The sequence below is a fragment of the Cibotium barometz genome, chromosome 64 (genome assembly GCF_041138505.1).
Source record: "Cibotium barometz isolate CiBa-2024 chromosome 64, ASM4113850v1, whole genome shotgun sequence".
Taxonomy (NCBI): domain Eukaryota; kingdom Viridiplantae; phylum Streptophyta; class Polypodiopsida; order Cyatheales; family Cibotiaceae; genus Cibotium; species Cibotium barometz.
In genome coordinates, this window is record NC_141109.1 from 22,383,658 (window position 1) to 22,411,064 (window position 27,407).

The following is a 27,407-nucleotide window of genomic DNA, read 5'->3' on the forward strand; positions in this document are numbered from 1 at the left end:
CAAAACTTACTAACTAAGGCCTTGGGTGGCTAGTATCGCAAAATGTATAACTTTTATAGTGCCTTTACATAGCACTTATTAATGTTCTTAATTGGAGGAGCATCTTTGTTAATCCAAAATAGGATTAATAGAAATGCCTAATCAAGTGAAAAAGTTTCCTAGTTTAATATGCCACTTGGGAGAAAGAATAAGATCTACAAAGGGATTATCCCCAGTTTCAGAGCAATTCTTTAAGTGGGGAAGGATGTAGATTCCTCCCTGAGGTAAGATAGGTAACCTTACATTAGTCACTGTTTAATGTTTTTTTTTTAAGAGAGAGCATTGATTCCCATAGTACATATTTAAATAACATATCTATTATGAATTCAGGAACTTGCAAGGGGAACCATCGTATGGATCAGTAACCAGTCATATGAAAAACTAGAGTGCCGGTTTTATGGCAAAAATCGCTTAGTAGATTCAAGTTTTATGAAATTTTAGGCTATGACATACTTTTCTTGAACATGTATGATAATGAAATATGTTGTTTAAGTATTCCCCTAATTTTGGAAGTGACCGTTTGAGAAATGACTTCGTTTTACCCCGCCAGACTCTAGAGAAAGCAAATTAGTCTAGAGAGAGAAAGTGAAAAGTTAGAAAAAGTATTTACATAAAAAATCTAATTAGAATGTATATCACGTATACAAAAATAAAATGCAAATCAAATTTCATGCAGAAGAGATTTTCAAAGCAGAAGTTGGTGATAGGAACACAAAGTAGTCCCAGGGATCAAAACTTCATAAACCACTCATCCGGAACCAGAAATGGGTCTATGCAAGACATAAAAATTCATCTCCTAATTTTTAAAAAAATCATTAGACCCTTCCGTTAGTTAGAAAATTCCCAATGATGCATGGACATGCTCGCGCCATAAATGCACATGCATGGGAACACGGGGCCAGACCCACGAACGGGATAGTAGCACTATGAAAACCACCTCAAGAGCTTTAAAAAATTAGCTATAGGAGAGCCACCATCAAAATGAAGAAGTATTAATAATGGACTATGGTTTTTGGAATAAATTGGATTAAAACATGCACCCAAGTGTGGGACCAAATGAGGAAAATAATACACCACATGAGCCTTATTAAGAGAGAAGGGACCTTGTGTTTAATATTTGCTTATAGGCATATGGTAAATATGGTCCAATTTCAGCACATGACCCTTACAAGTGGTTAAATTCAAGGGAGGTGTCATGCACCCAAGTGTGGGAGCCCAAATGAGGAAAATAATACACCACATGAGACTTATTAAGTAAGAAAGGGGCCTTGAATTTTATATTTTCTTATAGATTAAACCTAAAGTAAACCTTTGGAGCACTTTTTTTATTTGAACAATACATTTTGTTCTTTTATTCTTCACTGTGTGAGAAAAAAGCTTGCCATCTTGGAGGATAAAACTAATTTCTACTAATGTTCTCCACTTAAGTATCTATCAAACCTTTATCCCTTCATTTTCTAAGCATCTTGAAGTGTTTAAGCATGAGTTCAAGGATCCTATATTTAGCATTTAATTTTTAAACTTTACGAAACATAGGTGAGAATTCAAAACCTTTATTGCTATGATTTGAGCTTGTTTTGATCACTTGGGAATTTTGTTGATCATCCAATGGCATGAGAAAAATTATAATTTGATCAAGGTGGTCCATTTGCTTGATTTTGACAAAATTCACTCTCCTATGGGCAACAATTCATGCCTACTTCTCATGGGCTTCTTGATGATTTTGTTGCATATCTAGCTTAAGTATAAGTTTGTTTCACTACTCATTTATAAGCCTTATGAATGCTATGGGCTTGTGTTTAATTTCTTGGGGTAAGCATAATGAGAAGATTAGAGTGAGAGTGAAGCTTAACAAAGAGCTTGTTTTCTTATCTAGCATAAAAGCCTACATGCTTTACATTAAATGCTACATCACATGTTAAGTGTTTGTATGCCTTGAGCAGATTGCATTAGTTGTTTTGAGCATCTTAACCACTTACTTAGGGGTTGATTTTATCTCATAACCCATATATATATGCCTAGTATTTTCTTCCTTTCTAATGTGCATGCTCTCCCCCTTGCTCTACTCATGTTAGGTGATATACCCTCAATGTGATGAGGGTATAACACCTAACATGCTATTCAAATAAGCTTGCTTAACGTAGTTGGTTTTCATTCTTAACATTAAGTTGGATTTGTCTATTTAAAGGAATGCTTACAATGAAGCAATGCAGAGTGTTTTCAATAATTATCTAGTAAACAATGATTCAAATAAGCTTGCTTAATGTAGTTGGTTTTCATTCTTAACATTGAGTTGGATTTGTCTATTTAAAGGAATGCTTACACAATGAAGCAATACTACATAGGTAGGTCTTTTAGTTGTCAATTCCATATGAAAGAGGGTCTTGATCAAAGTATATTTTAGGTAGTAGATTTTGTGATTAATTGTTTCACTTGGAATTCATGGATTGGGAAGGAACTCATTTCCTTTTATATAACCATGTTTCTAAACCATTCAAGTCTTTCACTTAGGTCAATGACTTGCATGGAAGGGTAGTATAAACCAAGGTTCTTGAGATGAATCTCTAAGGTGCTCTAATGGAAGGTCAGGGTAAGGAAAGATAATGTAGGCTAACCACATCTATACCCCATATGTGAGCCGGCCCAGTGTTCAATATGTTGTGCCAACCATGCAAGCACGGAATGCCCCCACCTAAGACCAAGGAAAGGAGGTATCTGGTGCACTTACTACATGAGGATGGGAAACCATGACAATGTCCATCGATACAAAAGTTACCCTCAGAGGCAACAAACTATTGGTTGCACCAGCTTCACCCAGCCACAACACTTGGCCTTGCCAGCTCCACTGGTAAGAACCATGCTTGCCAATGCACCTCACCCGAGAGGGAATATGTGCCCAACGAGGAGTCTTAAGAGCCCCAAAACTACCCCTATCACCTTTGGTATTATCACAACAACCTAATCTCACTAAGTGACCTCCATGAACCAATTGACCCTAATAGAAATCCCTGAGGATGAGGGAATAGTTAGAGATGCTAACTACCTAGAACCATTAGAGGTCAAAGTCCCCCCCCAAGTCAAATATTAAGCTTCTATGTTCAAGAGGGGGATAGTGTCTACTACCCTAGCCATAGTGCAATCAAATAGTGTCTACTACCTGGTTTATATAGCTGTAGTGCAATCAAATAGGGGGAGGGACATCAATGCCCTAGGTTCTCACATGCCATTATAGTGCTACCACTATAAGGGACCCCATCATGTGGTAGAGTGTTCCATCAAGGTAGCTATGGCAGCCATCTTTAACCAACCAACATCCTTTGGTACCACTCTGCATATAATGTGGCATCGACCACATGCACAAGGATTTTTGATTAAGAGCATCAAATCCAGGTACAACACATGAGTACAAACCCAACATGAGCCTTAATTTGCTAAGCGTTAGGGGTGGGCTAGTACAAACAGTTCCTCTCAATGTTGCGACTAGAATGCAGAATAGGAGGAGAGTCGCCATTCACAAAGCTGCTGCCTAGGCTTCAGATTCTCGTGCTCAAAGGGCACCTATAGGCTGGACTAAGTCCTACTAGCTAATGAAGTTTTGGAACATGCTAGAGTTGTCCCTATAAGACCAGAAGATGAACCAAGAAGATAGGACATGGGGAAGACCTCATGATAGTTCAAGAGAGATCAGGTGAAGACATAGATTCCCACATGTCTTTATCCTCTTTAGAGGAAGAATTAAATCCCCAACCCACCAAACACCCAGAGGAACTAGTCATAGGCCCTAGCAACCTGCCAAAGAAGTTGGAAGAATATGCCAATCCTATAGAGGAAAAAAGCAAACTTGAAGAAGCCCATGAATTGATAAGAGCATGCCAAGATCAAATGTAGGTTGTGGTCCCCCACCATTAGACAGGGTGCTAATAAAACTAGTTTCACCTTGCTCCTCAGAAGAAAACCAGGGAAAGAACCAATCCATCACCTTATAATTAGGTCATGGGCCACTATTGTATTGAAGCCTTCCACAACCATAAACCTTGTATATATGGGTAGAGGTGCATACCCACAACTTTTGATAATGTTGTTCAAGGAAGTTATAGCTTCATAACAAGCAATGTCTTGACAAGGAGTACAACTCGTTCTAGAGCATGAAAGCACATTGAACATGGAAATGGAAAACCTCAAGGGTGGGCAAGCCCATAAGCTCTACTAATCCAATGCTTGGACCTTCATAACCTAATCACTCTTATGAGGGAGAAGCTAGCAAGCTTCCTCTCTCTCTCTCTCTCTCTCTCTCTCTCTCTCTCTCTCTCTCTCTCTCTCTCTCTCTCTCTCTCTCTCATATCCCACATCTAGTTAATTACTTCTGTTGCTAGCACCCCAGAATTTGTTGCGCGGAGGGGGCAGGGATCTTTCATAAGGCCAGTGCCTATGCATGACTTATGTTCCTTTGCAGCCCTCAATCAATGCAAAGTGTTCTCTTGTAAGAAATTAGTGCATCACCACCTACCCAGGCATGCACCCTATAACTCCTTGCTATTTCAAGGCAAACCCACTCTTTCCAATCCTACATATATTCAGTCTTGTAAGAAATTAGTGCATCACCACCTACCCAGGCATGCACCCTATAACTCCTTGCTATTTCAAGGCAAACCCACTCTTTCCAATCCTACATATATTCAGTCTTCTCTTCCAGGCATCCAACATTGTATGCACAATGCAATGTTGACAGTAATGCAATAAAAAACGACAACTTGAAATACTGCTTCTACCGATAAGCAATTTTTTGTAAGCACAATACCACTACTAGGTATTCATTTATGGCAATGTAATGTAACAATCTCCCCTCTCTGAGGCAACTGCATTGGTCTTGTCTGTAACTCCCTATTGCAATATGTGCCCTGCATGTGATGCATTAGCAACTGTACGGCCAATAAAGGATAATGAAAAACTGATACACGGCATAAATTGGATCCCATCATCCAAACACTAAAAAGGGTAAGCCGCCTCTTTGTGTATCCACATCTTGCAAGTGGACTTGCTAAGTCAGTACCTATAAACCATCTTTATGAGCCTTTGTATTTGACACTAGTCCACAGTCTGACAGAAATCCTACCATTGGTTTCAGTCGGTTCAATGTATACAAAATTGGAAAATACATGGCATGGCAATTTATTTATTCTATAGAGATGCTTCTTCTCAATGCATGGGACCTAACAATAGTTGATTAGTGCTTAGATGCATATGTTGTTTACTATGCAGACACCCCTAGGTAAATGCAAGTATAAATAGTTGGGGTCCATGGGCTTTTATGGCAAGGTTCATGTGTGCTCCCTTTGTGTATTTTAAAGGAATATATCCCTTGTTCCTCTTGACTCACTTGGACCTAACTCTTATGCCTCTACCGCATCCCACATAGTAGGTGACTCCACTAAACCCTTATCCTTTTCTCTCCAACACAAGCGACTCGACTCGTGAAAAAAAGGAATTATGCGCTAATATACCAATGATGAGACTCCCTAAGGGATTATGCTTGGGCTAATTTTTGGCCATTTACAACCTGACTCTTGACTATTATGCCTTAGGCTCGCTTTTGCCATTAGCAACTTGGCTTTTAAACTCTTATGCCATTAGCGCATTTTGGCCTCCAACGACTTGACTTAGAGTCGAATGCTTACCTGTTGCTAGGATTTTAGCAACAATGGCATCTTTAGCTTTGTTATTTGAGTTAAGGGTATCGATGTCATCTTGATGAGCTTGGCTTCTTTCAAGGTTACGAATGAGGCTTTGATGGTCTTTGGGCCATCTTGTATATGGACAGTCCTTGCACTATGTTCTTTAGAGATTTCAACAGGTAGGGATACTGTGATTTTGTGTAAGGCTGAAGAAGAGGGTAGTTGTTAGATTCTCTTTTGCAGCTCTGTTCCTACTCTTCCATAGTCCATGTGTGTTCTATCTTTTCTTTCCTCTTATCTTGCCTTTTGGGCACCCATACCTACTTGGCGTGACATGTTGATGCATGATCCTTGAGCATGATGATGATTTTGTTAACTTTTCTTTTGTCACTCTAGGAGGGTTGCATCTTTATGCAAATTGCATATTTGACATCTAGATTTGGCTTCTTCCTTGATAGTATCCTTGGGCTAATGGTGACCTTTGTGTGGTCACCCATCCCTGTGTGGCTAGATCACTGTTTGGCTTTTAACTTCTTCTTGGCTTAGGGATCCATGTAAGCTTATTATCATCTTTGATTAGCATTTTGGCGATACTTTCCTTTAGAAGCCACACCTATTAAGGCTTTTGTTCTTGGGCTTGGGCACATAAGTTAGTTTCTTTAGTGTCTTTGGTACCCACACTTGCTTCATCTAGCTTTTTGGGACCTTATGAGAGACTGAGGTAGCAATATGGGAAGAAGTTAATTACTAGCCTTTGATTTCTCGTAGTGTATCTCCTTGGTTATTAACGAAGATTTTCCTTTTTTGGTTGGGCTTTTGCTTACTTGGATTTTGGTTTTACGAAATGTGGAGAAGCTTGAGTGGATGAGGCCTTGAGCTTATGGATAATTGCACTTACCGGCTTGATGGGAGTTGCTTCAATCTATTAACAATGTTAGTAGATTTTGGATCTCAATAGAGATTTATCCTGACTCTCCTTCCATGAGAAGAATGCTTACAATTCGTTGTGTGAGCTTAATCGTACATGCCCTCATTGTCCAATCTATGCTACAACCGTATTTAGCTATCCATCCCCTTCCAAAGATGATCTCTTATGGCATTGTACCTGCAATCATAACTTAGAAACTACCTTCCATAGGGTAAGAGTTAATGTAGAACCAAAGCTTTAACATCCCTTTACATTCATTTTATAGGCTTAAGATAGTTTGTACAAGAGCTTAAGTAGGATCAAGGGTAGGCTTTTCTAAAGAACCCAAAGTCTCATATACGATGTTGAGTTTCTTCCTACTCCTATATCCAATAATGCAAGTTAATGTAGAACCAAAGCTTTAACATCCCTTTACATTCATTTTATAGGCTTAAGATAGTTTGTACAAGAGCTTAAGTAGGATCAAGGGCAAGCTTTTCTAAAGAACCCAAAGTCTCATATACGATGTTGAGTTTCTTCCTACTCCTATATACATTAATGCAAGTTTGGATTTTTTTTTTGTGTTTACAGGGAAGTCTAGGAAAAGTCTTGCACATTTTATCTCTTCCTCCTCATGATCGTTATCATTTCAGCCATGTGGACAAGTATGATACCCCTCCTTTGCTTTTGTTTTTTTGCATGGGCTTTAGCTTCCCATTGGGCTTGTCTCTTTATCTCAACCTCTTGTTCTCTCCTTTCTTTAGCCTTGTGAATGGCTTAAAGTTGTTCATAGGACACTGGCCCATAGTATTTCCTAAGTTTACTCCCATTGTGGAATCCTTCCATCTAGACTTCATCAATGGTCTCTAGGCATGCTGCCCCTCTTGCTATGAGTTTGGAGATTTTAAAAGGACCCATCCCTCTCAACTTCAATTTATTTTTGTTTTTCTTGAGGTTATAAAGTAGGATGAGGTCCATTCCTTGAATCTCTTGGTTTTGATGTTAGCATCGAACCACCTTTTTCTTCTTTTTTTCTTGATGTACATGCCCACCCCACAGAGTGTAGACTTTCTTCATCAAGTTTCTTGAGCACTGCAAGTTGTTCAACAACTCATTGCCTATCCATTTTCCATTTGCTTTTCTACCCTCAAAGTTGGGATCATGAATTATACTGGGAGTATAGAATCAAGTCCGAAGACTAGGTTATATGGAGTAGTCTTAGTCAAGTTTTATAGGGGGTTCTATAAGCCCATGATGTGGACAAGAGCTTCTACTCCCAATCTGTCCTCCCACAAGCAGAATGCATAGGGCCTTATTAGTGCTCTCAGCTTGTTCGTGTTTGTTTGTGGATAGTATGGGGAAGACTTGTAGTGTATTACCATTAGTTCTTCTGTCCTTGATACTTCGACTATCTTTGTGAGCATAGTTCATAGGACCTTGTTAGTGCTCTGAGCTTGTCTATTTATTTGTGGATAGTACGGGAAAGACTTGCTGTGCATTACCATCAATTATTCTAAGAGAAACTCCACCACATCACTTAAAAAATTGGTCCCTTGGGTCACTAATTAGCTCAAAGGATATAATCCAAATATAGTGATGATGTGCTCCTAAATGAACTTGGCAGTCATTCTCACATCCAGTTGTACTGTCCTTAGCATCAGCTCACTTGGTCACATAATTGGATCCCATGAAGTCAATGCCCCATTTGGCAAAAGTTCTTACGGACATGATTGGCTATAAAGGCATTCTATCCTTTTGTTAGGGAATAGTGAAGCGTTGGCACTCATCGTCGCAATGTTTAACATAATTCATTGTATCACCAAAGACTTTTAGCCACTATAGTTCTACATACAGGCCTTTTCTTGTTGTGATGTCTCTTTTAAAGTGTCCTAGAATAAGCTTGTTCTAGAATACTCATCCTCGTATACGTAGAGTCTTAAGACATCACCTTTCCCTCTTTTGTAGAGTTGTCCAAAAATGAGGGTATATGGGGCTGTCACCTCACCAATTGGCATTTCCGTCTTAGGGACATGGTCTTGTTTAAGGAAATTTCATTCCTCAAATATTCCGCAATCTTATAACTCCACCTTAACCCTAAGCTTATTTGAAATAGGGATGCATCTAGAAGATTGTCTCATGATGTCTGTTGGTCCCTCCCTATTAGAAATTTTAGACAGGTGATGATAAACTCTCACATGAGACATTTGTTGCGGAACTAACACCATAAAATTAAACTCAAGAAGAAGTAATGACCACCGAGTAATTTGCCATGTGGTGCATGGTTTGTTCAAACACGGTAGAGCAAAGCCTGATGGTCTACAAAAGATATAAATTTATTTGCTAAGAGACAAAACACACCAACAGGGTGTATGGCGGTCCCGACTTCTCCCAGGATAGGCATTATCAAAGACAAGCCAGGAATGGCCAAAGTAAGTGGACATCCACTTTACCGGGCGGTCTAGCAATTTTTGCATACGTGAATATGAAGCGTGTATAAATATCTTGTGTGACCCATGAATCTTTAGATTGCTTAGGTGTTTCCTGTCTTTTGAGTTCTATGATTTCTTAAGTCTTTTCTTCATCTATGGAGATTCCATTTTTTGACACCAAGTGCCCAAGATTACACTATTTCACCCATGAACTTGCACTTTTCAAGGTTCAGGCATAGTCTATATTGTCAACGCCTTTCCAACACTAACATTAGATGGGGTATGTGATCTTGTCTCAACTTTGAGTTCACGTAGAGATCATCCATTAAGATCTCTAAGAACTTCCTTATTTTTGTACGCTACACATAAGTCTTTGAAACGTAGTTGGCACATTAGACTAGTTTCATCATGCGATTCAACTCTTAACAATTACACTTTCTGACCAAACGACATTACCTTAGATGTAAATGTTCCCCGAATGCCATTTTGTGATGGTCCCTTATTGGGATATATATAAACTCGTTGGTTATCCAAGAGGTATGGCTCAATTCCGTGCACTAATGGCATTAGCCATCTCTCTAAAAGTATCCCATTTGTGTCAATGAAGATTGGGGCTTGGTTAGTTTGGTGGAAGTTATAATGTTGTAAGATGTATGCTTCACTAGTTCTCGTGTTACTGCTGGCATGGTCCCTAAGTTGTTTTCTTGTGGCCCTTCTCTCACCCATTATTGGTTTCGGCTCATTTCGATGACTTCGCTTTGAACAATACTCGGTCTTGTTTGGCTATATCCGAGTTTAGACGTTGAATTGGGCTAATGCCCCACAATCTTGGTCTGGTATCCTTTGTTGTGAAAGATTCTTGGTCCGCTTCTGAACTAGAATCAAGAGCTACTAGGGTGGTTAGATCAACTATGGGTAGCATTGGTGCATATGATAACATTTCGTGCTTAAATGTTGGGTTCGAGTATGAAGTCACAATGATTCGACCCAAGTGTAAGTGTATAAGCACTTGCTCCGCCAGAATCACTTGTAGAAGTTTTTTTTACGACTTTCTTTGATTTTTTGATATTTTTGAATTTTTAAAAGGTTTAATATATTTAATGACTTTTTTCAATGTTTTATGTGCTTAAGAAATGACTAGTCTTTCGGGGGTCCTTGGGTTCCACATGGCTCAAGAAATTAGGTTAGGTCACTCTCTAGAATTTTAAAAATTTCTCCTAGAATCTCCAAATCGGATGATTGGACTAGTTTGATCAGGCAATTAAACTCTTGATGATTACACTTTCTCACAATCGGACTCGTACAGGATTGAACTTCAACTATTAATGATTGGATCCTAGATGAGACTGATGCGATTGAATTGTCTAGCGATTGGACTCCATCAACAATTGGTTGTACACGATTTCTTACTTACGATTGCTTGTGCTTATGATTCCTCTATGTAGCTAATTGTAGGATCGGGAGTCGTCGATGATTGGGATGTCCACGAATAGTACTTTTTTCATGTTAATACCTGTGTTGACTAACTCTATAAATTGAGGCATTGGCCTAATGAGAATTTGCTGGTTTTTTATTATCCATGCTTACATTAAGCTATCAGTTAATTACTCACTAATCATATCTTAATCATCATCTAATCTCTTTGTTAATGATGTTGATTCTAGCATTTGATCCACCATAGCTCATCACATTGCTGCAAATTTAACTTGGTATCAGAGCCTAGCTTAGAATCCATCAAATTTATGAGCCCATTATCTTGCTAATCATCTAGTTAATTAGGATTAATAAATAATCAACTTTTTAGTCATTTTTCAACAAGCCTTCTGTACCCACAGCTGGTGGAGAGGCTTAATCTCTCTCTAAGCCTAACAATAGGCTTCAAGACTCTAGCCCCACATAGCCACAATCCCTATGCTCTAGCCCATTAATGCGAATTGCCAAACCGCCTTCTGGAGCTGCAGATTTTCGTGATTTCTCAGGTGCCTTTTTTCTGAAGTAAAATTGAGATCTTGTTTGCACCAAATACAATGGGTCTAATTCCTCTTGGCCCTAAGGGTTTTCAAGGGTGCTCTACAAGCTGGTGCAAATAGTTTTTGATTTCATCAAGTCTACAATGAGATCCAAGCTCTCCATCAAATCTGCAGGAGTTGAGCTCATTTGAACTCTAAGGCCCCAGATTTGGACTCCCCGCATACTCTGTTTTTTGCACACAAAACAAAGGATTATTTTATTAATTAGTGATTAATCAACACTAATCATTGTATTTTAATGTAATCAAGGGTTCAAATTAACCATTGGGTATCTGATATAGATCCTTATAACTTCAGATTACAATTCAGAGATGGTTTGATACTCTAACTATTCAGTACAGATTGTTGCCCTTGGTTTTATGGTGAATTTCTGTTTATAAATCTGTTGTAATCATCACCTAAACACCATATTGATAAATCTGTTGTAATCATCACCTAAACACCATATTGATTGTGATCATCACCTAAACACCATATTGATAAATCTGTTGTAATCATCACCTAAACACCATATTGAGTTGTAAAAGAGTAGACATTGCCCTTGAATCTTGAAATTGGATCAACAAGTAAGATCCCCTTCACATCATCATGAGCACGGCACAAGAGATAGCCAAATTTAATGGGGAGAAGTTTGATACATGGCAAACAAAAACCATGTATTTGCTCATGAGGAAAAATCTGTGGGGGCTAGTTGAGGGAAGAGATGAATGCCCAGAGGTGAGTGGGAAAAATGAGTGGAAGAGCAGGAATGAGAAAGCATTAGGACTTATCGCACTCAGTTTAAATGATGAAATCATTCATCACATCACAGGGATACAATGGGCAAAAGATGCATGGGATGAAAATAAATTTTTTGGCACTCAAGCAAAAAATTCAAAGATAAATCTGTTAATGCAATTCTACAAACTGGATATGAAGGAAAGTGAACCTTTAATCACACACTTGAACAAATATAAAAGCATTCAGCAACAACTGGCAACCACTGGTAAGAAGGTAGAAGATGATGAGGCACTAGCAGTGCTTCTGAAGAGTGTGGACAAAGGTGAATATGAAAACATTGTAGCAACCTTAAAGAATGTACCTGAATTGAAGCTGCACGAGATAGAAGGAGCTCTACTAGAGCAAGAGACCAGGGTCAAAGAGAAGAAATGGCTGGACTCAATAGCTGGAGAAGAAAAAGCATTCTTCACCCAAGGAGGATTCTCTCGAGGACGAGGACGAGGAAGAGGCAGAGCAGGAGGAAGGACCTTCACTTGCCACAACTATGGAAAGCCAAGACACATGGCAAGAGACTACTACAGCAAACCCAGTGGAGAAGGAACGACATCGACAAACTTCATGGAGGCTCCTAAGGAAGTGGAGTTAGATCATCTTTTCTTTGAGAGAGAGAGAGAGAAACCCCACAACCCAATGTAACCTGCCCCAATAGAGTAAAACCACCTATGAGCCACCGATGATGTAGGCCATGTGGTAGATGTATGTGTGAGCACTTTAGTAAAGGTCACGGGCACTTGTAGTAGCCTTGGACACATAGAGAGAGAGAGAGAGTGTGTCAAGGACTATGAGTTTAGGGACTTGAGGCACTGGTCGCGGACTACCAAGTAAGAGGGAAACTTAGTATAGGGTCCAGGTGTGCTAGATTCACTTGAGGGGAGGTGTTGAAATATACAAGTGAATAGGGTGTGTGCGGGAACAAGCCCTTAGCAAGAGGCTGTAAAAGAGAATCTGTAAATGAGTGAGAAGCTGTGAAAAGATGAGAAGTATCTACTAGGAGAGAATAAAGGGTAGCATGAGAAGATTTACGATGTGTGGAGATATTCTAGGAAGAGGTGGAGAGAATCAAGCAAAAGAGGTGGAGTGAATCAAGGAGAGATCAGTGGGATTAGATACTTGGATGTAAACTCTATAAATTGAGGCATTGGCCTAATGAGAATTTGCTGGTTTTTAATTATCCATGCTTACATTAAGCTATCAGTTAATTGCTGGTTTTTAATTATCCATGCTTACATTAAGCTATCAGTTAATTGCTCACTAATCACGTCTTAATCATCATCTAATCTCTTTGTTAATGATGTTGATTATTCTAGCATTTGATCCACCATAGCTCATCACATTGCTGCAAATTTAACTAGAGAGAGAGAGAGAGAGAGAGAGAGAGAGAGAGAGAGAGAGAGAGAGAGAGAGATTTTTACGGTTTGGCGAACGATATGGCACTTGCATATCTAACGCAAGTTTGATATCGTGTCAAATCGCACTTATTATTTTAGAGGCCTTGTGCGGTCTAACATATGACATACACACACACACACACACACACACACACACACACACACACACACACAGAGAGAGAGAGAGAGAGAGAGAGAGAGAGAGAGAGAGAGATTGTGTTATATCTCTTTCTACCAGGCTAATTGGTATATCACTGGCGAGAACAAAGGCCACTGTAAGGAGACAGAGTAAGGGGCCTGAATTGGCCGCAAAAGCTGCCTCTCAGAAGAAGCCAAGGAAAGGAAAACCTATCCATATTCTAAAGCAGGCCAGAACAAGGAGATTTTCACAGAACTTCTACATTCTGAGGGAGATCAGGAAGGCGCATAATTGTGTAGAGGTATGTGTTCCCAAGCTCCCTTTCCAGAGGGTGTGCAGGTTTATATGTGAGAACTAGAGCCTATCCGTAAGGTGGAAGAGGACAGCCTTGCTCTGTCTACAGGAGGTTGCTGAAGACTTTCTCATAGAGTACTTCAATGACCTGTGTGTTGTGTGTGCCCACGCACATAGGATGACTATAATGCCCAAGGATAGTGAGACACTGAAGAGGCTTAGGTGGAGGTATGAGAAGCTTCTACACCCTATAGAGGTTATAGACCCAAAGATGAAAAACATCCTCATGATTCCACTAGTAAGAGCTCCTCAGGATAAAATAAAAATTATAGATATTACACATGATATTAACAGAAGAGCCAGGGTGGCAGAACAGGAGGCCAGATGCGGGAGGAAGAGCAAAAGGCAAGAAAAGACAAGGATCAACAAGTAAAATCGAACCCAAAGAATCTCCAAGAACAGTACATCAAAGAAACATAAGAGTTGGAGTCATTCAACCTGGAGATACTAAGGAGCTTGCAGAGGGGCATTTTTGTCTTCGTGAATATGGAAGATGGTGAGCGACAGCTCTCTCTTGACATCGTGGATGTCAGAACTTTGATGGATAGGACATCATAGATCACAGATACTATCCTATACGTCTGTTTAAAGTAGGTATGCGAATTGCATTTTCCAATGATATGGTCCTTCCATCTTTAGTTCTTCCCTTTTTCCTCAATGAGTTACCCTTGTTTTTGCAGTTTAATAAAGTTCCAGCTTCCACGTGAGCCACTCTGAGGTGTTTATTCTCAACTCTCAGCTGCTGAGAAGAAGGAGTACTTCCCAGCAAGAGATTCAAAAGTGGTTCACCTTTTTGAACATGCTGAAGGTTATCGTATTAATTTTTCCATACGAATTAGGTATGTTACTCCTTTATCTTGTTAGTTATATGCATCTATAGATAGGGGATGCCTTAGTTTTAGATATTTCTGCTTTTGCAGGAACCATTGGAGCCTTGCCGTTATAGAATTGGATAAGAGAATCGTGTGGACTCTTAATTCAGTACCTGAGTTAGGCCTGTAAGTAAACATTCAAAGCACCTTTCTCTAGTATCTATGGCTCCTTGAAGTTGGCAATGTATCTGATTGTGAAAGCTTATTTATTATGCAGGTGTATAAAAAGGCTTCTTCATGTTCTTGGTTCCCTATATGGAGACAATGAACTGTACAAATCAGAGGTCAAGCATGTTCAAGTGCCCAAGCAAGGAGACTCACACTCCTGTGGAATGGAGATCGATGATACATGCAAAATATATTCTCTAGAGTCTCTTCTCTATTAATCCCTTCATGTCCAAGGTAAGTGTAAGAATCATCGGGTGGACATTGATTTAGCTAGATTTGCGGTTTGACATTGTGAATTTTGTTTTTTAAAACCGCATTACAAAATCATGATAGGAACTATGTGGAGCGAGACAAAATGACCATGATACGATTAATACTAAAGAATAGCACATAGATGTCAGACGAGAACCAGCCGAAATTTCCCAATCTTGCAGACGTCAAGGTGCTCCTTCTTCAGGTTGTAGGAGGCAACAAGCCAAAGCCCTCTGAGCACATAGAGGTAGAGCCAAGGTCCAATGTGGAGGTTAGCATTGAACATCCCAAGGCTGATGAGGTAGAGCAAGCTGAAGAGGCAGAGCCGAAGCCTGAAGAGAAGATAGACGCGAAGCAGACTGCAGAGGTCGAGAGCTGGGACCTAGTAGGGAGGCGAACAATGAAGAACCTAAGTCTGATGAGGATGCCAGGCTAGTGAGGATCCCAAGCTTAATGAAGATCCCAAGCCTAATTTACTTGGTGTAATGTAACCAACTCAATTTTAAGAATTGTTCTCTTAGTTGTTTTTGTCCCTTAACAATGATTATAAGTTTCAATAATATTCAGACTGATTAGAATCATGTCAATAATGGTTCCAGATGCTGAGGAGGCTTACCATCTTGGATGTTAACGAATTTTAAGAATTGTTCTCTTAGTTGTTTTTGTCCCTTAACAATGATTATAAGTTTCAATAATATTCAGACTGATTAGAATCATGTCAATAATGGTTCCAGATGCTGAGGAGGCTTACCATCTTGGATGTTAATGGATTGCTGCTTAAAAGATAGCCCAAGAGCTTTGGACCAAGTGCTACAGGGAATTACAAAGTCGGGGAAATGCACGTCATGCTAAGGCCCAAACTGTATCAATTTATCAACTTTGTAACTAAGCACTTTAGATTGGCCATCTGATGATGAACGCATAATTTGAGGCCTCTTGTAACGCTAGTTTTGATTAGAGGAAACAAAATTGTATTTTGTATATGACCAAAGGCACTGATACATTGACCCATGTGTTTTTCATCCCAACAAACCTGGGGTGCCCTTACTTATGAAGCACTATGTGGATAACCAACACCCGTATAATCCCACAAATACATTATTAATTGATGATACCCCTGAGAAGTCTATGTACAATCCCATTGGAACATGGATATCACACCCCTTCCTTTCGAAGAAGGTAATGCAGATGATGTTTATTTGGAAGAACAATTGATTCCATATTTAGATGGATTGTACAAATCAAAAGACTCTGTACAAGATTATGTAATGAGAAATCCTTTTTTGTAATGTAATGTCTTCAACTGTTCTATTCTCACTCAAGTAATGTGTCTTGGAAAATAGTATACATTGTCTTATTTGTTGAAAGTACTCCATCGAACAAAAGGCTCTTGATTAATTATGTTAAAAGAGTACATTCAAATTTGTAATGTCAACTAGGAGTGTCATTAACAAGATAGACTTGATTAATTATATCAGAAGGGTACATTGGAGTGGGTATTGTCAAGTAGGAATGATCTTGACTGTGTTACCAAATTCTTTACATTGTATTAGTCGCTTCCTTCTAAGGAGGACATTTCTTCCATTGTGAATGAAATTAAAGTGTGCCGGTGTGTCTTGCAAGGATTCTTCGACAATATCCTTCCTTAGCTGTTGTGAATTGCATTTCTCTCGTATAGAAACAATTGTCACAAGTGTTGAAGCTTCATCAATCACTTCAATGTCTATGACTTTGTCGTCCATTGCACTTGCGACTTCCTGATCCATTGGTACCGACTCTCTATTGATGTAACGGGACCTGCTATACCAGAAGGACAAGATAAAAGTTTGAGTTGCAATCATGTACTTCAACAACTACTGTCTCCAGTGCAATGTTACAATGGATATCGTTAAAAACTTTACTCGGCCATCCATCATCAAGAAGTCTGTGGCTAAGAGGAATGTGTCCAAATCTTTGCAGACAAGCATGGTTCTTGTTATCTTCACCTGAAATAAGCTAAAAAGTTCCATGAACACAGTAATTGGTAGGTAAACAATAATTTTTACTACATGAGTTGGAATGCTCTCTCGTAGAGAGCGTTGCACATCCTTGAAGAGCTTGCTCTTTGTGCTGACTCCATTACTGAGGGGTCTGGGATAGGCCAGGCCAATCCATGTAGTTCCACTCAACTTGCAAAGGTAGCTCTTCCAAGCAGCCACGATTGTGTTTCTTGTTTAGCAAATGGTCGAAATGATCATAGAAAAAGATTCCTGCATCTACAAGGCTTTTGTTGCTCCTTCCCTCATACTGTAGCCGACCAATCTGTGCGTGAGCCACATTCATAATTCCAATGATGCACTGAACTGGCTCCCACTCCTCATATGATGAGGGGTACACATAACCATAGATGTGGACAATTTACACAGTCCATTAGACCATTATGAGAAAATGAAAGATTGACAAGCGATAGATTAACTTACAGTTTAGTCTATGCGAGGGCAATTTTATGTCATCTGGATTCTCAAGCACAAGCTCATTATGCATATATATATGCTGCACTAGGACTTCCTTGATGGTTGTCCTTCCAGCCTCTATCTTGAAGTGGTGATTAGCATTTCAGTCCATTGATTTTGCGCATTGAGAGAGTTGGATACAAGTATAGCAAACACTGATGATCTGGTCTCCTTGCCCTAGGAATTGAATCATCTATGATGGCATTAGTGGGGCAAAATTAGGATGATATAAAACAAGATTTGCTACCCATCTTTTCAAGAAGAAATGGAGTACAAAAGCCTGAAGCTTCAAAAAATGGAGTGCAGCTGAAGGTAGAGGAAATGAAAAGAGCGTGAGATATTGTTTAAGCCTAAGAGGAAGTTTGAGAGGGAGGGAATTTTTCCTCCTTTGCAAAGATGTGTATTTAATACATGGATTTGAATAGAAGTTTCCCTCCCTACAAAAGTGTAGGTGTGTTTAATGCATTCGGGTGTGAAAAGTGAGTATCAAGTATAAGTAGAGTACATTTTGAGGTGAAAAAGAAGAGTTTTTGGATTTAGAAAAAAGAAATAACCTATTTTTCAACGTAACATTGCCTTCTTCTCATGATTGGATGCGCTCCTTTTTCTCTCTCTACTAAAAGGCCCTACGAATGACAACCAAAATGTCCTAACGTGTATGGATAATACCTTTGACAAAAACAAATCATGCTGGTAAATATACATTCGGTCCAAACGAGCTCTTGTACCCACGTACTATTGAGAGGCATATGTAAATCCTCTCTCATGCGGATGTAGCCATGACCACATATCTTGTTTCAAAACTTGATTGGCAAACACATTCCATCTGAGCCTCTCCGACCCATCCATGATAGAGTGAGGTGTAGAAGCATGCTCTGGCAATTCACATACATTAAAATCGCCCAACACAAAGCCAAGCTTAACGTGGCACAAACACAATAAATTGTCTCATAACTGACGACGCTGTGCAACACCATGAGGCGCATACAACCCCACAAGCCATAACGTTTCATCCATAAACTCCACTTTCACAACAATGAACCGTCCTTGGAGATCCTGCATAACCAATGATGGCTTAAACTGAGATTTTCATTGCAATCATGACCCCTGATTGTGTAGTGGGGTGCCCACTATAAAACACACAACCCACATCTCTCTCTCTCTCTCTTCTCACTCACAACCCACATCTAGCTAATCATAAGCAAAAATTGAGAGCACACACACACACACACACACACACTCAAGAACTCACACATGTAAGCAAGCAACTTAACAAGACTTCATATCTAATGACTAACATAAACATGAAAGCATGCAAGTGGAGCATTGATTTTCAACAAAATAGACCCTAGACAAAGAAAAGGAATTTGGGATAGTTTCACAAATAGAAGACTTGTAAAAATGTGCAAAAATGTAATGCCTAACATGTTGTTAAAAAAGACAACATAGTCATTTTTTAAAAGTGGCTTTCTGGGGAGGGATCCCAATACATTTTCCCAAGGAGAGTCATGTGAAGAAGTACTTAAACTTGTACTTAACAAAAGAAAGGCTCCAATCGATTAATTCCAAATCCATGAAGGCTTGAGAGAGTACCCTAACCATATGTTAGAAAAATCTCAAGTTGAACAAGTGTAGGCCTACCGTTACCTAAGCTAATCTCTAAACTAGTTAAGACACCTCAAGCAGAATCCGAAGTGTAACTAGAACTGGCACCCCACCAAAAGTGAGTCAATCGGAAGAAAGTATTCAAGTGAAACTTCAAAACCACAACAAGCAATGCTTGAGGCAATAGGCAAAGATTGAAAAGAAGGCCTAGTGGATTATGCATGGGTCAAAATACTTTACTTTTTGGAGGTAATTGGCAACAACCTAAGAGCTTCCCTTGACAAGAGGATGCAATACAATTTTTGAGATAAAAAATAATTGGCAACAACCTAAGAGGTTTCCTGACAAGAAGAGGTAATACAACTTTTGTATACTATTGCATGTCCAACAGTCCAAGCTTGCCACCAAAAGCAAATGCAAGTATAGTCCTAGAGGGATATCAGTGGACCACGAGCCCCCATAGGTTAGGTTCTCTCTTATCAGAGAACTTGGATTTTTGGAGGGACCTTACGGATTGGAAATCACTGAAGAACATAAAGTTTTACTTTTTGCGCACATTTTATTATCACATGATGATGACGAGCCCAAAAGGAAGCAGAGATCTCAAGGCGACGGGAGTCGACGAATTTTGAATGGATGGTGCACTGGTGCATCACCATTGCCTGTAGTGGTCTCTGTGGTGGCGAGGGTCTGGAGGAGGGTCGTGAAAGATGCAAGCTCACCATTTGGGCGTTTCTGCGTGGCGTCCCTGCATTCTGGTGGCCTGTTTCTACTGCCACGCCAACAAGAGTAAGCGCAGGCCCGCTTTCCCTCACAGAGCTGCGATAGGATTTCGGTTGGGCAAGGCCCACCACACTCGCCGCAAATCACTTCTACAGGTGGCTTCAACGCTTGAGGTCAGTGCATTGTGCCAATCATATGCGCAAATTCTTCTATAAGGGGACGTCCAATTATGATTTCATCCTGTAATTGAAGGCCTAACGTGCAATGTAATCGGTAGTGCTGCTATGCATTCTCACCTGGACTGAAGACCGTGCAGATTGGCAACTTCCCCTATGAATTTGAGGCTATTGCTGCACACTGCCTTGAATGCTCAAATGCGGGACAGGGAATCCAAAATCCCTTTGCCCCTTTACACATCCCCTGCCCCTTGGTGTCTAGCTGGGGCTCTCAAAGGGCTGTAAAAGGGACCCTTAGTCATGCCCAAACCTCTCCTCGCCATCAGCATAACAAATAGTTGCTAGGAGTTCGTGACTGCATTCTCTCCATAGCCTCAGAGAGTGTTTGATCCTCTGTCTCTTGGACGACCTTCTTCATTTGGTTTCATGAGGACCACTTGCTTCCTTTCTCAAGATGCTACTGAAGAGAACCTTAGGGCCTCCCTACAGCTTAAGCATGCGAGCAGCAGCACCTGACATGGTAACAACTCGGTGTGCAGGGTAGTGTAGGATGGTTTTAGGGTTTACCATGCCTTTGTGAGCCCTCACAGAAAGGAGGTGGTTGTTGAGTGAACATGAAAAATAATTTAGGGTATTCACACATGATAGTGTAGGTGCATGCCCATGATTCGATTGATGAGTGCTAGAAGGCACCGGCCTATGAGAATGAGCAGTCAGGGGAACTGTAAAGTCCAATGTGGAAAGGAGTGTTGTGAACCGGCTGACGGACAGATGGGTTTCATCTTGCAAGGGAAGAGGGCATGGGAAAGACTCCTTGTGCGCTGGCCGAAAAAGAGGGCCAAAGAAGGCCTTGGGGCAAAGAAGAAAACATAATTTGGTAGGAAGCTGAAGAAGGAAGGCAGCAAAGATGATACAGAGTATGGGAAAGACTTTGGTGGGAAGCTGAAGAGGACAGGCAACGGCGATTAGAAGAGGCTATAGAAGACTAGATGTGTTGCATGGAAGAAGACAAAACTTGGGATTTGGCTGACCAAGCTGTGTTGGTAGCCAATGAGGTGATAGTTCAAGTGGTAAAGGTGTTTGTCTAAGACCAGGAGGTCCTGGGTTCAAAACCCCGCAAGGTGCTTCCTCGGTGGCATCTCCTACGGGCGGATTAAAAAGTGCCTACAGGTGGTGAAAAACGATAACTATGGGAGGATCGTGGGCCTAAGGCCAGTCGGAAAAAAGAAAAGAAATGAAACAAAAAGCTGTGATAGGTAGCTTGACTTCATTGGGAGCCGATTTCTCAAACAAAGCAGCCTGATCAGATGTCCGAAGAAAAGTAGCCTTCAGGCTACTACAGATCCAGCAGTGCCATCCACCTCAAAAGTGTGTTGTCTTTCGTATTGGTTTTATGAACAAATCTTGGGTTGAGGCTAGATTAGACAAGTAGATCATAGTGAAGATGTTGAAAAGTTGCTTGAAGTGGCAAAACTAGCAGCTGATTTTTGAAAGTTGCAGTTTGCTTTCGACACTTTGTAGCAATGGCTGAAAATATGTGGGCATGTAAAGTCCAAACACTCCGCTCCGATAGAGGTGGAGAATACATGTCAAATGCATTCAAGGATTATATGCTTCAGAAGGGCATCAAACACCAATGTACTGTGCCTTATACACTGCAGCAGAATGGTGTAGCTGAAAGGAAAAATAGATCTCTCATGGAGATGGCAAGATGCATGGTGAAAGCACAAAAGTTGCCTCATAAATTTTGGATGGAAGCTATAATGTGTGCAGCTCATGTGTTGAACAGGTGTCCAACAAAAGCTTTGAAAACCATAACACCATTTGAGGCTTGGTATAGCCGAAAGCCAACAGTGGATTATATGCGTACATTTGGGTGTTTGGCATATGCACATGTGCCAGAACAACTCCGAACAAAGCTAGATGACAAAGCAATTAAATGCATTTTTGTGGGCTACAACAATGAGAGCAAAGGATACCGTCTTTATAATCCAACTACACGAAGGATTTTTGTGAGTAGAGATGTGGTATTTGCTGAAAATTCAGAACAGCCCATGCTCAGCTTGTATAAAAGCAATGATACAGGCTTACAGGACATGTTTGATGGATTTTTACCCATTGCAATTAGGGGGGATTCAGATCAGCCAGCCCCTATACAAGAAAATCCACATGTAGAACATGTGAACCAGCCAGCCATTCAGTCCCCTTCTATGGAAGAAGTGGAAGATCTTGTCAGGGAAGAGCAAACAGTCATAGACACAGCCAAGTCAGTGCCAAGATGGTTGTTGAAAACTTTGCAAGAAAGCAAACTTGCAGCTCCACTCACAGGTAGAACAAGGGCTAGTTCCAGCCATGCTTTGAATGTACATCGTGGGGAGTCTGCATTCGCAATGGGTGGTCTCTTTGATTCAGAAGAGCCTTCTTCTTATGAAGAAGCACATGAGAATGAGCGTTGGTTGCAAGCTATGCCATGGGATCTTGTGGAATTGCCTAAAGGCAAGCATGTAATTGGAACAAAGTGGGTGTACAAAGTCAAAAGAAAGTCTGATGGTACTATTGACAGGTACAAAGCAAGACTTGTGGCAAAAGGCTACTCCCAGAAAAAGGGAATAGATTATGAAGAGAATTTTGCTCCTACTTCGAGAATGACCACAATAAGATCTGTGATTGCATTGGCTGCCCATAAAGGATGGAAAGTGCATCAATTGGATATCAAAACAGCATTCTTAAATGGGGATTTACAGGAGGAAGTATATGTAAATCAGCCCATTAGTTTTGTAGTTCCTGGTGAGGAACATAAAGTATGCAGGTTACACAAAGCATATTGTATGGGTTAAAGCAAGCTTCAAGAGCTTGGTATGATAAGATACATGCTCATCTAACCAGCCAAGGTTATGAGAATAGTCCAGTTGAAATCACATTGTATGTGAAGAAAACCGATGCCGATATTCTCATAGTCATCTTGTATGTAGATGACATGCTCATTACAGGTACAAGCAAAGCACAAATTTCAGATTTCAAAGTTGATTTGAAAGCTGAATTTGATATGTCAGATTTGGGGCCTTTACACTACTATCTCAGCATACAGTTTATGCATACAGATGATGGCATTGTTATGCAGCAAACTAAGTACATAAAAAGTTTGCTAAAAAGGTTTCACATGGATGAATGTAAGCCCATTTCTACTCCGATAGAACCAGGTGTACGGCTTACTATGCATGATATTGGAGAGCCTTTTGAGGCCGGCATTTACAGCCAGGCAGTGGGATGTCTCATTTACTTGTGTAACACGAGGCCAGACATATCTTTTGGGATGTCTTTGTTGAGCAAATTCATGCACAGCCCAGGCACAAAGCATTGGCAAGCAGTCAAACGCATCTTTTGTTATCTTAAGGGTACCTTGGATCTTGGTTTGTTCTATCCCAGGGGGGGCAGCTTGCAGCTTTATGCATACAATGATTCAGATTGGGCTGGTGATTATGATACCAGACAATCCACCAGTGGGAATTGTTTTTTTCTTGGCAGTTCATGCATATCTTGGTTGAGTAAAAAGCAACCCACTATTGCTACATCTACTTGTGAGGCTGAGTACAGGGCAGTCTTTACAGCTACAGTAGATTGTGTATGGTTGAGGAGACTATTGACTGATCTTCGTGAGTGTCAGCAGACACCCACCACCATTCTCACTGATAGCCAGAGTGCTATGGCCGTGGCACGAAATCCAGTATTTCATGCACGTATCAAGCACATAGAGATTCATTATCACTATGTCAGAGAGAGGCTACATGTAGGGGAGATCAGTTTATCTTATTGCCCTACACAGGATAATGTTGCAGATCTATTCACAAAGGCTTTACCTCGAGAAAAGTTTGAAGCTTTCCGCAAAGCTTTGGGCTTACTCTCATACATAGAGTGATCTGCTACCTTGTACAGGTTCACACTTCCACTACAGGGGGGATTTGCAGGCATATGCTCACTTATGGTAGTGCTATGTGTGAACAGGGCTTAACCAAGGGCACTTTTTCCCATGTGGTTTTTTCCCTTGGACATCAAGTGTGAAAGGACACTCTAACATATAATATTTTGTACTTCTATATTATATGGATGTGGCACACATGCAAGAGTTGACTTGCATTTTGTGGATACCACACTTTTGGCTCTCTCTCTCTCTCATTTCTGTGTGTGAGCTTCTCTACCCTGCACCTAACCCTAATGTGCAGGTTTGTGTGTGTGAGTGTGTGAGTCCAACACCCAACACAGTTGAGATCCATTGAAGATTATCCTGAAGCAGCAAAAAGTCTTTACAAAAAGAGCCAGGCCAAGCCTAGTATGTACAACTAGCAGTATTGATACATATACAGTAGAATACAAAGGGTGGGTAAAACTAAGAGTCATCAAAAAGCAACTGGAGAGAACAACCAGCAGCACAGAGGACACAATCAGTATTCCCATGATATCTCAAGACCCAACCCCTCTCCCAAATCCTTGGGGTTTGTCGGGCATGCTTCCTAGGCTCAAAATCAAGTTTCTAATGTCCCCAGCTCTTGTCCAATGTCTTGTTCCAGGTGCTGAATCCAAATTCCGGGCTCCTAGTACTTGTACTGGATAATCCTCCATTCCCAAAACTTGTACTTTCCTGATGTTTTGGGCGTCTTGGTGTTCTCCAAATCCCATTTTCATATGAAAACACTAGAAGATCTTGAGGCCACCGTGTAGGTGTATTTTCAAAAAAACAAGTCCCACAGCGACTTTGATCAACACACCATCCTGTGTAATGACCTAAAGGAAAATATCTACATCTACATGCCACAAAAGTTGCTCCATAAAGGCAGCATCTTCAACGACGTTGTGCATCGGTTGCCTGTGTGCCCCAGCTGCAGGTCTTTGCTCAAGGAGCATAGAGCCACCAATAGCATTAATGGCTAGAATCGCCTAGATGCACCAAGGGACTTGTTTGGCCAAAAAATATCCCATCCGAAAATATCAAAAAAGTCGTCTCACAATCTCATCTTCCTATTAGACTCAATCAGATTAGTTACACTTAAAACAGATTATAATGAGCTACAATTTCTACACTATGTAAGAAGATAGTCACACAGTAGCTTCCAAGGAAACACATCTAGAAATTCAGGAAAAAACTTATGCACAACCCTCTTCCGCATAATCCTTAAAAGGAAGAAGAGGGGGGTTTTGCTCTAGCAAGTCCACGGCTGATCTTGCGGAATTTACAGCTTGCTTAACTTGGAAAGTAAACCTCTTTTACACATGAGATCCAACCATGGGTGCACCCATATCTAGCTATGTAAGTTTGGATGTCATGTGCATCCCGCACTTGGATGCCACGTGGATATATCTATACATGAGGTGAAAGTCTTAGAGGTAACCGGCCCTTTGTGAGCCCTTGTCCAAGGAAAGTCAGCTAGGGATCCACTTTAGAGGGTCATGGTCAAGTGTGCATGTCGCACACATGAAGTCAGTGCATGTCCCGCACGTCTTGTATAACCCTCTGAAATGATGTAGAGGCATAGGAGTAGAAGAGAACCAAGAACTTGAGTAAGGGCATGGAGCTTAGCAATAGGTTAGGCATTAGCCCAGGCAGCCAGCAAAAAGGGCTGTTGGCCAGCAGCAAGGGCTGCCCAATAGCACACATGTGAAAATGATGGCATTTAAATGCTATTTTCCCTAGTCGCGTGAGCAAGCCGACAGCTATTGCACAAACTGACCAGCATATGGGATTGCCTATATAAGCGATGCTGAGTCTTTTGCATCAATTATCTCATATATTCTGAAAGAGCCACGGTTCAAGGGCATAGACAGCCAAGACGAGCCAAGGGCAAGGTGGAAGGTGAAGATCAAGGGTCATCTTCAGGCTGAAAGTCATCAGCCAAGTGAAGGTCTCCAAGTCAGTTCAGTCTTGGCTATTTACAGCCAGCAATTTGTCATTCTTTGCTCATTCAGTAAAGCAAATACACCGCATGTGGTGGGGGCCCTTCAGAGGGTATTTGGAACCCAATGTGAGGGCAAAAGGATGAAAGGACCAGATGTATGAGAGATCAGAGCAAAACAACACAACATGAAATATGTGAGTCTATATATAATGGTGAGTGAACATATGTACAAGAGCCCTCTAATGTGAGGTGACTCTGAGTAGAAAGACCAGTGCAGAAGCAGAGATGATGTCGGAGCTGAAGCACGGTCGATGATGAAGGCTCGCGTCGATGTGAGGCAAAGGCACTCCGAGAGGTGGTCGGTGTCAAAGGCTCGCGTCGGTAGATGCAGAGGCACTCTGAGGTGGTAGTGGGCAGTGGAAGATGAGGTGATGTAGGCTTTGGTGACAAGGGTGCTGCTATATCTGAGGTGGTAGATGAAGAGCAGAGAGGGCTGCCATCTCGAGTGGTGTAGTGGTGCAAGCTCTGATGACAAGGGTGCTGCAAGACCTGAAGGGTGCAGGCTCTGGTGTGACAAGGGTGCTGCATACCTAAAGAGTGGTGAGGAGCAGAGGGGGCTGCCGTCCTGAGTGGTGTAGTGGTGCAAGCTCTGATGACAAGGGTGCTGCAAGACTTGAAGGCTGCAAACTCTGGTGACAAGGGTGTTGCGTACGTGAAGGATGTTGAAGAGCAGAGGGCTGCCGTCCCGAGTGGTGCAAGCTCTGGTGACAAGGGTGCTGCGTACCTGAAGTGGTAAGGAGCAGAGAGGGCTGCCGTCCCGAGTGGTGCAAACTCTGGTGACATGGGTGTTGCGTACTTGAAGTGGTGTCGATGGTGAAGACAAGCAGAGAGTGGGCTGCCGTCCCGATGGTGTAATGTAGCAGAGAGTGGGCTGCTGTCCCGATGGTGAGAGCTGAGGAAAAACACTGAAGTACTCTATGAAGCAGAGGGGGCTGCTGTCCCAAGTGCTGTGATAAAACGCTGATGATAAGCTGATGTAAGCACTGATGTAAACGCTGATGATGTGCTGATGAATGCTGATGTAAAACGCTGATGATGTGCTGAATGCATAGTCACAAGGGAACATGAACGTTTTGGGGAACGGACGACTGTTTGGAACGGGAACGACAAGCTTGAATAAAGGGGAACGGAATCGGGAACACCACATCATTGCATAAATGTGTTTATAGGCATAATAAAGAAAGAACCCCAAACCATCTCATTAGTGGCCATGATAATGCATAGATGTGTTCTACATTGTCACGTGCATCGCGCACTTGGATGCCACGTAGACATTTTTGTACAGAAGGTGCAGGACCTAGGATGGTGAACTGGTCCCATGTGAGTCCAGTCTGGGACGAGTCAACCAGGGATCCATCTCAGTCGTTCGAGGTCAGGTGTGCATTGTCCTGCACATGAGTCCAAGGTCAGGTGTGCACTGTCCTGCACATGAA

The 27,407-nt window shown here is 41.1% G+C and overlaps 1 protein-coding gene across 1 annotated transcript in view; it reads left to right on the top strand.

The window, feature by feature from the left end:
• Positions 1 to 19,689: 19,689 nt before the first annotated feature.
• The window catches only part of LOC147603422 (uncharacterized), a 51,769-nt gene continuing 44,051 nt past the window's right edge, over positions 19,690 to 27,407 (top strand). The window contains exon 1 of the mRNA XM_086796571.1: positions 19,690 to 20,023. Within this exon, the coding sequence (XP_086652697.1) occupies positions 19,838 to 20,023 (186 nt within the window). The 5' untranslated portion in view covers positions 19,690 to 19,837. The remainder of the gene's footprint in view (positions 20,024 to 27,407) is intronic.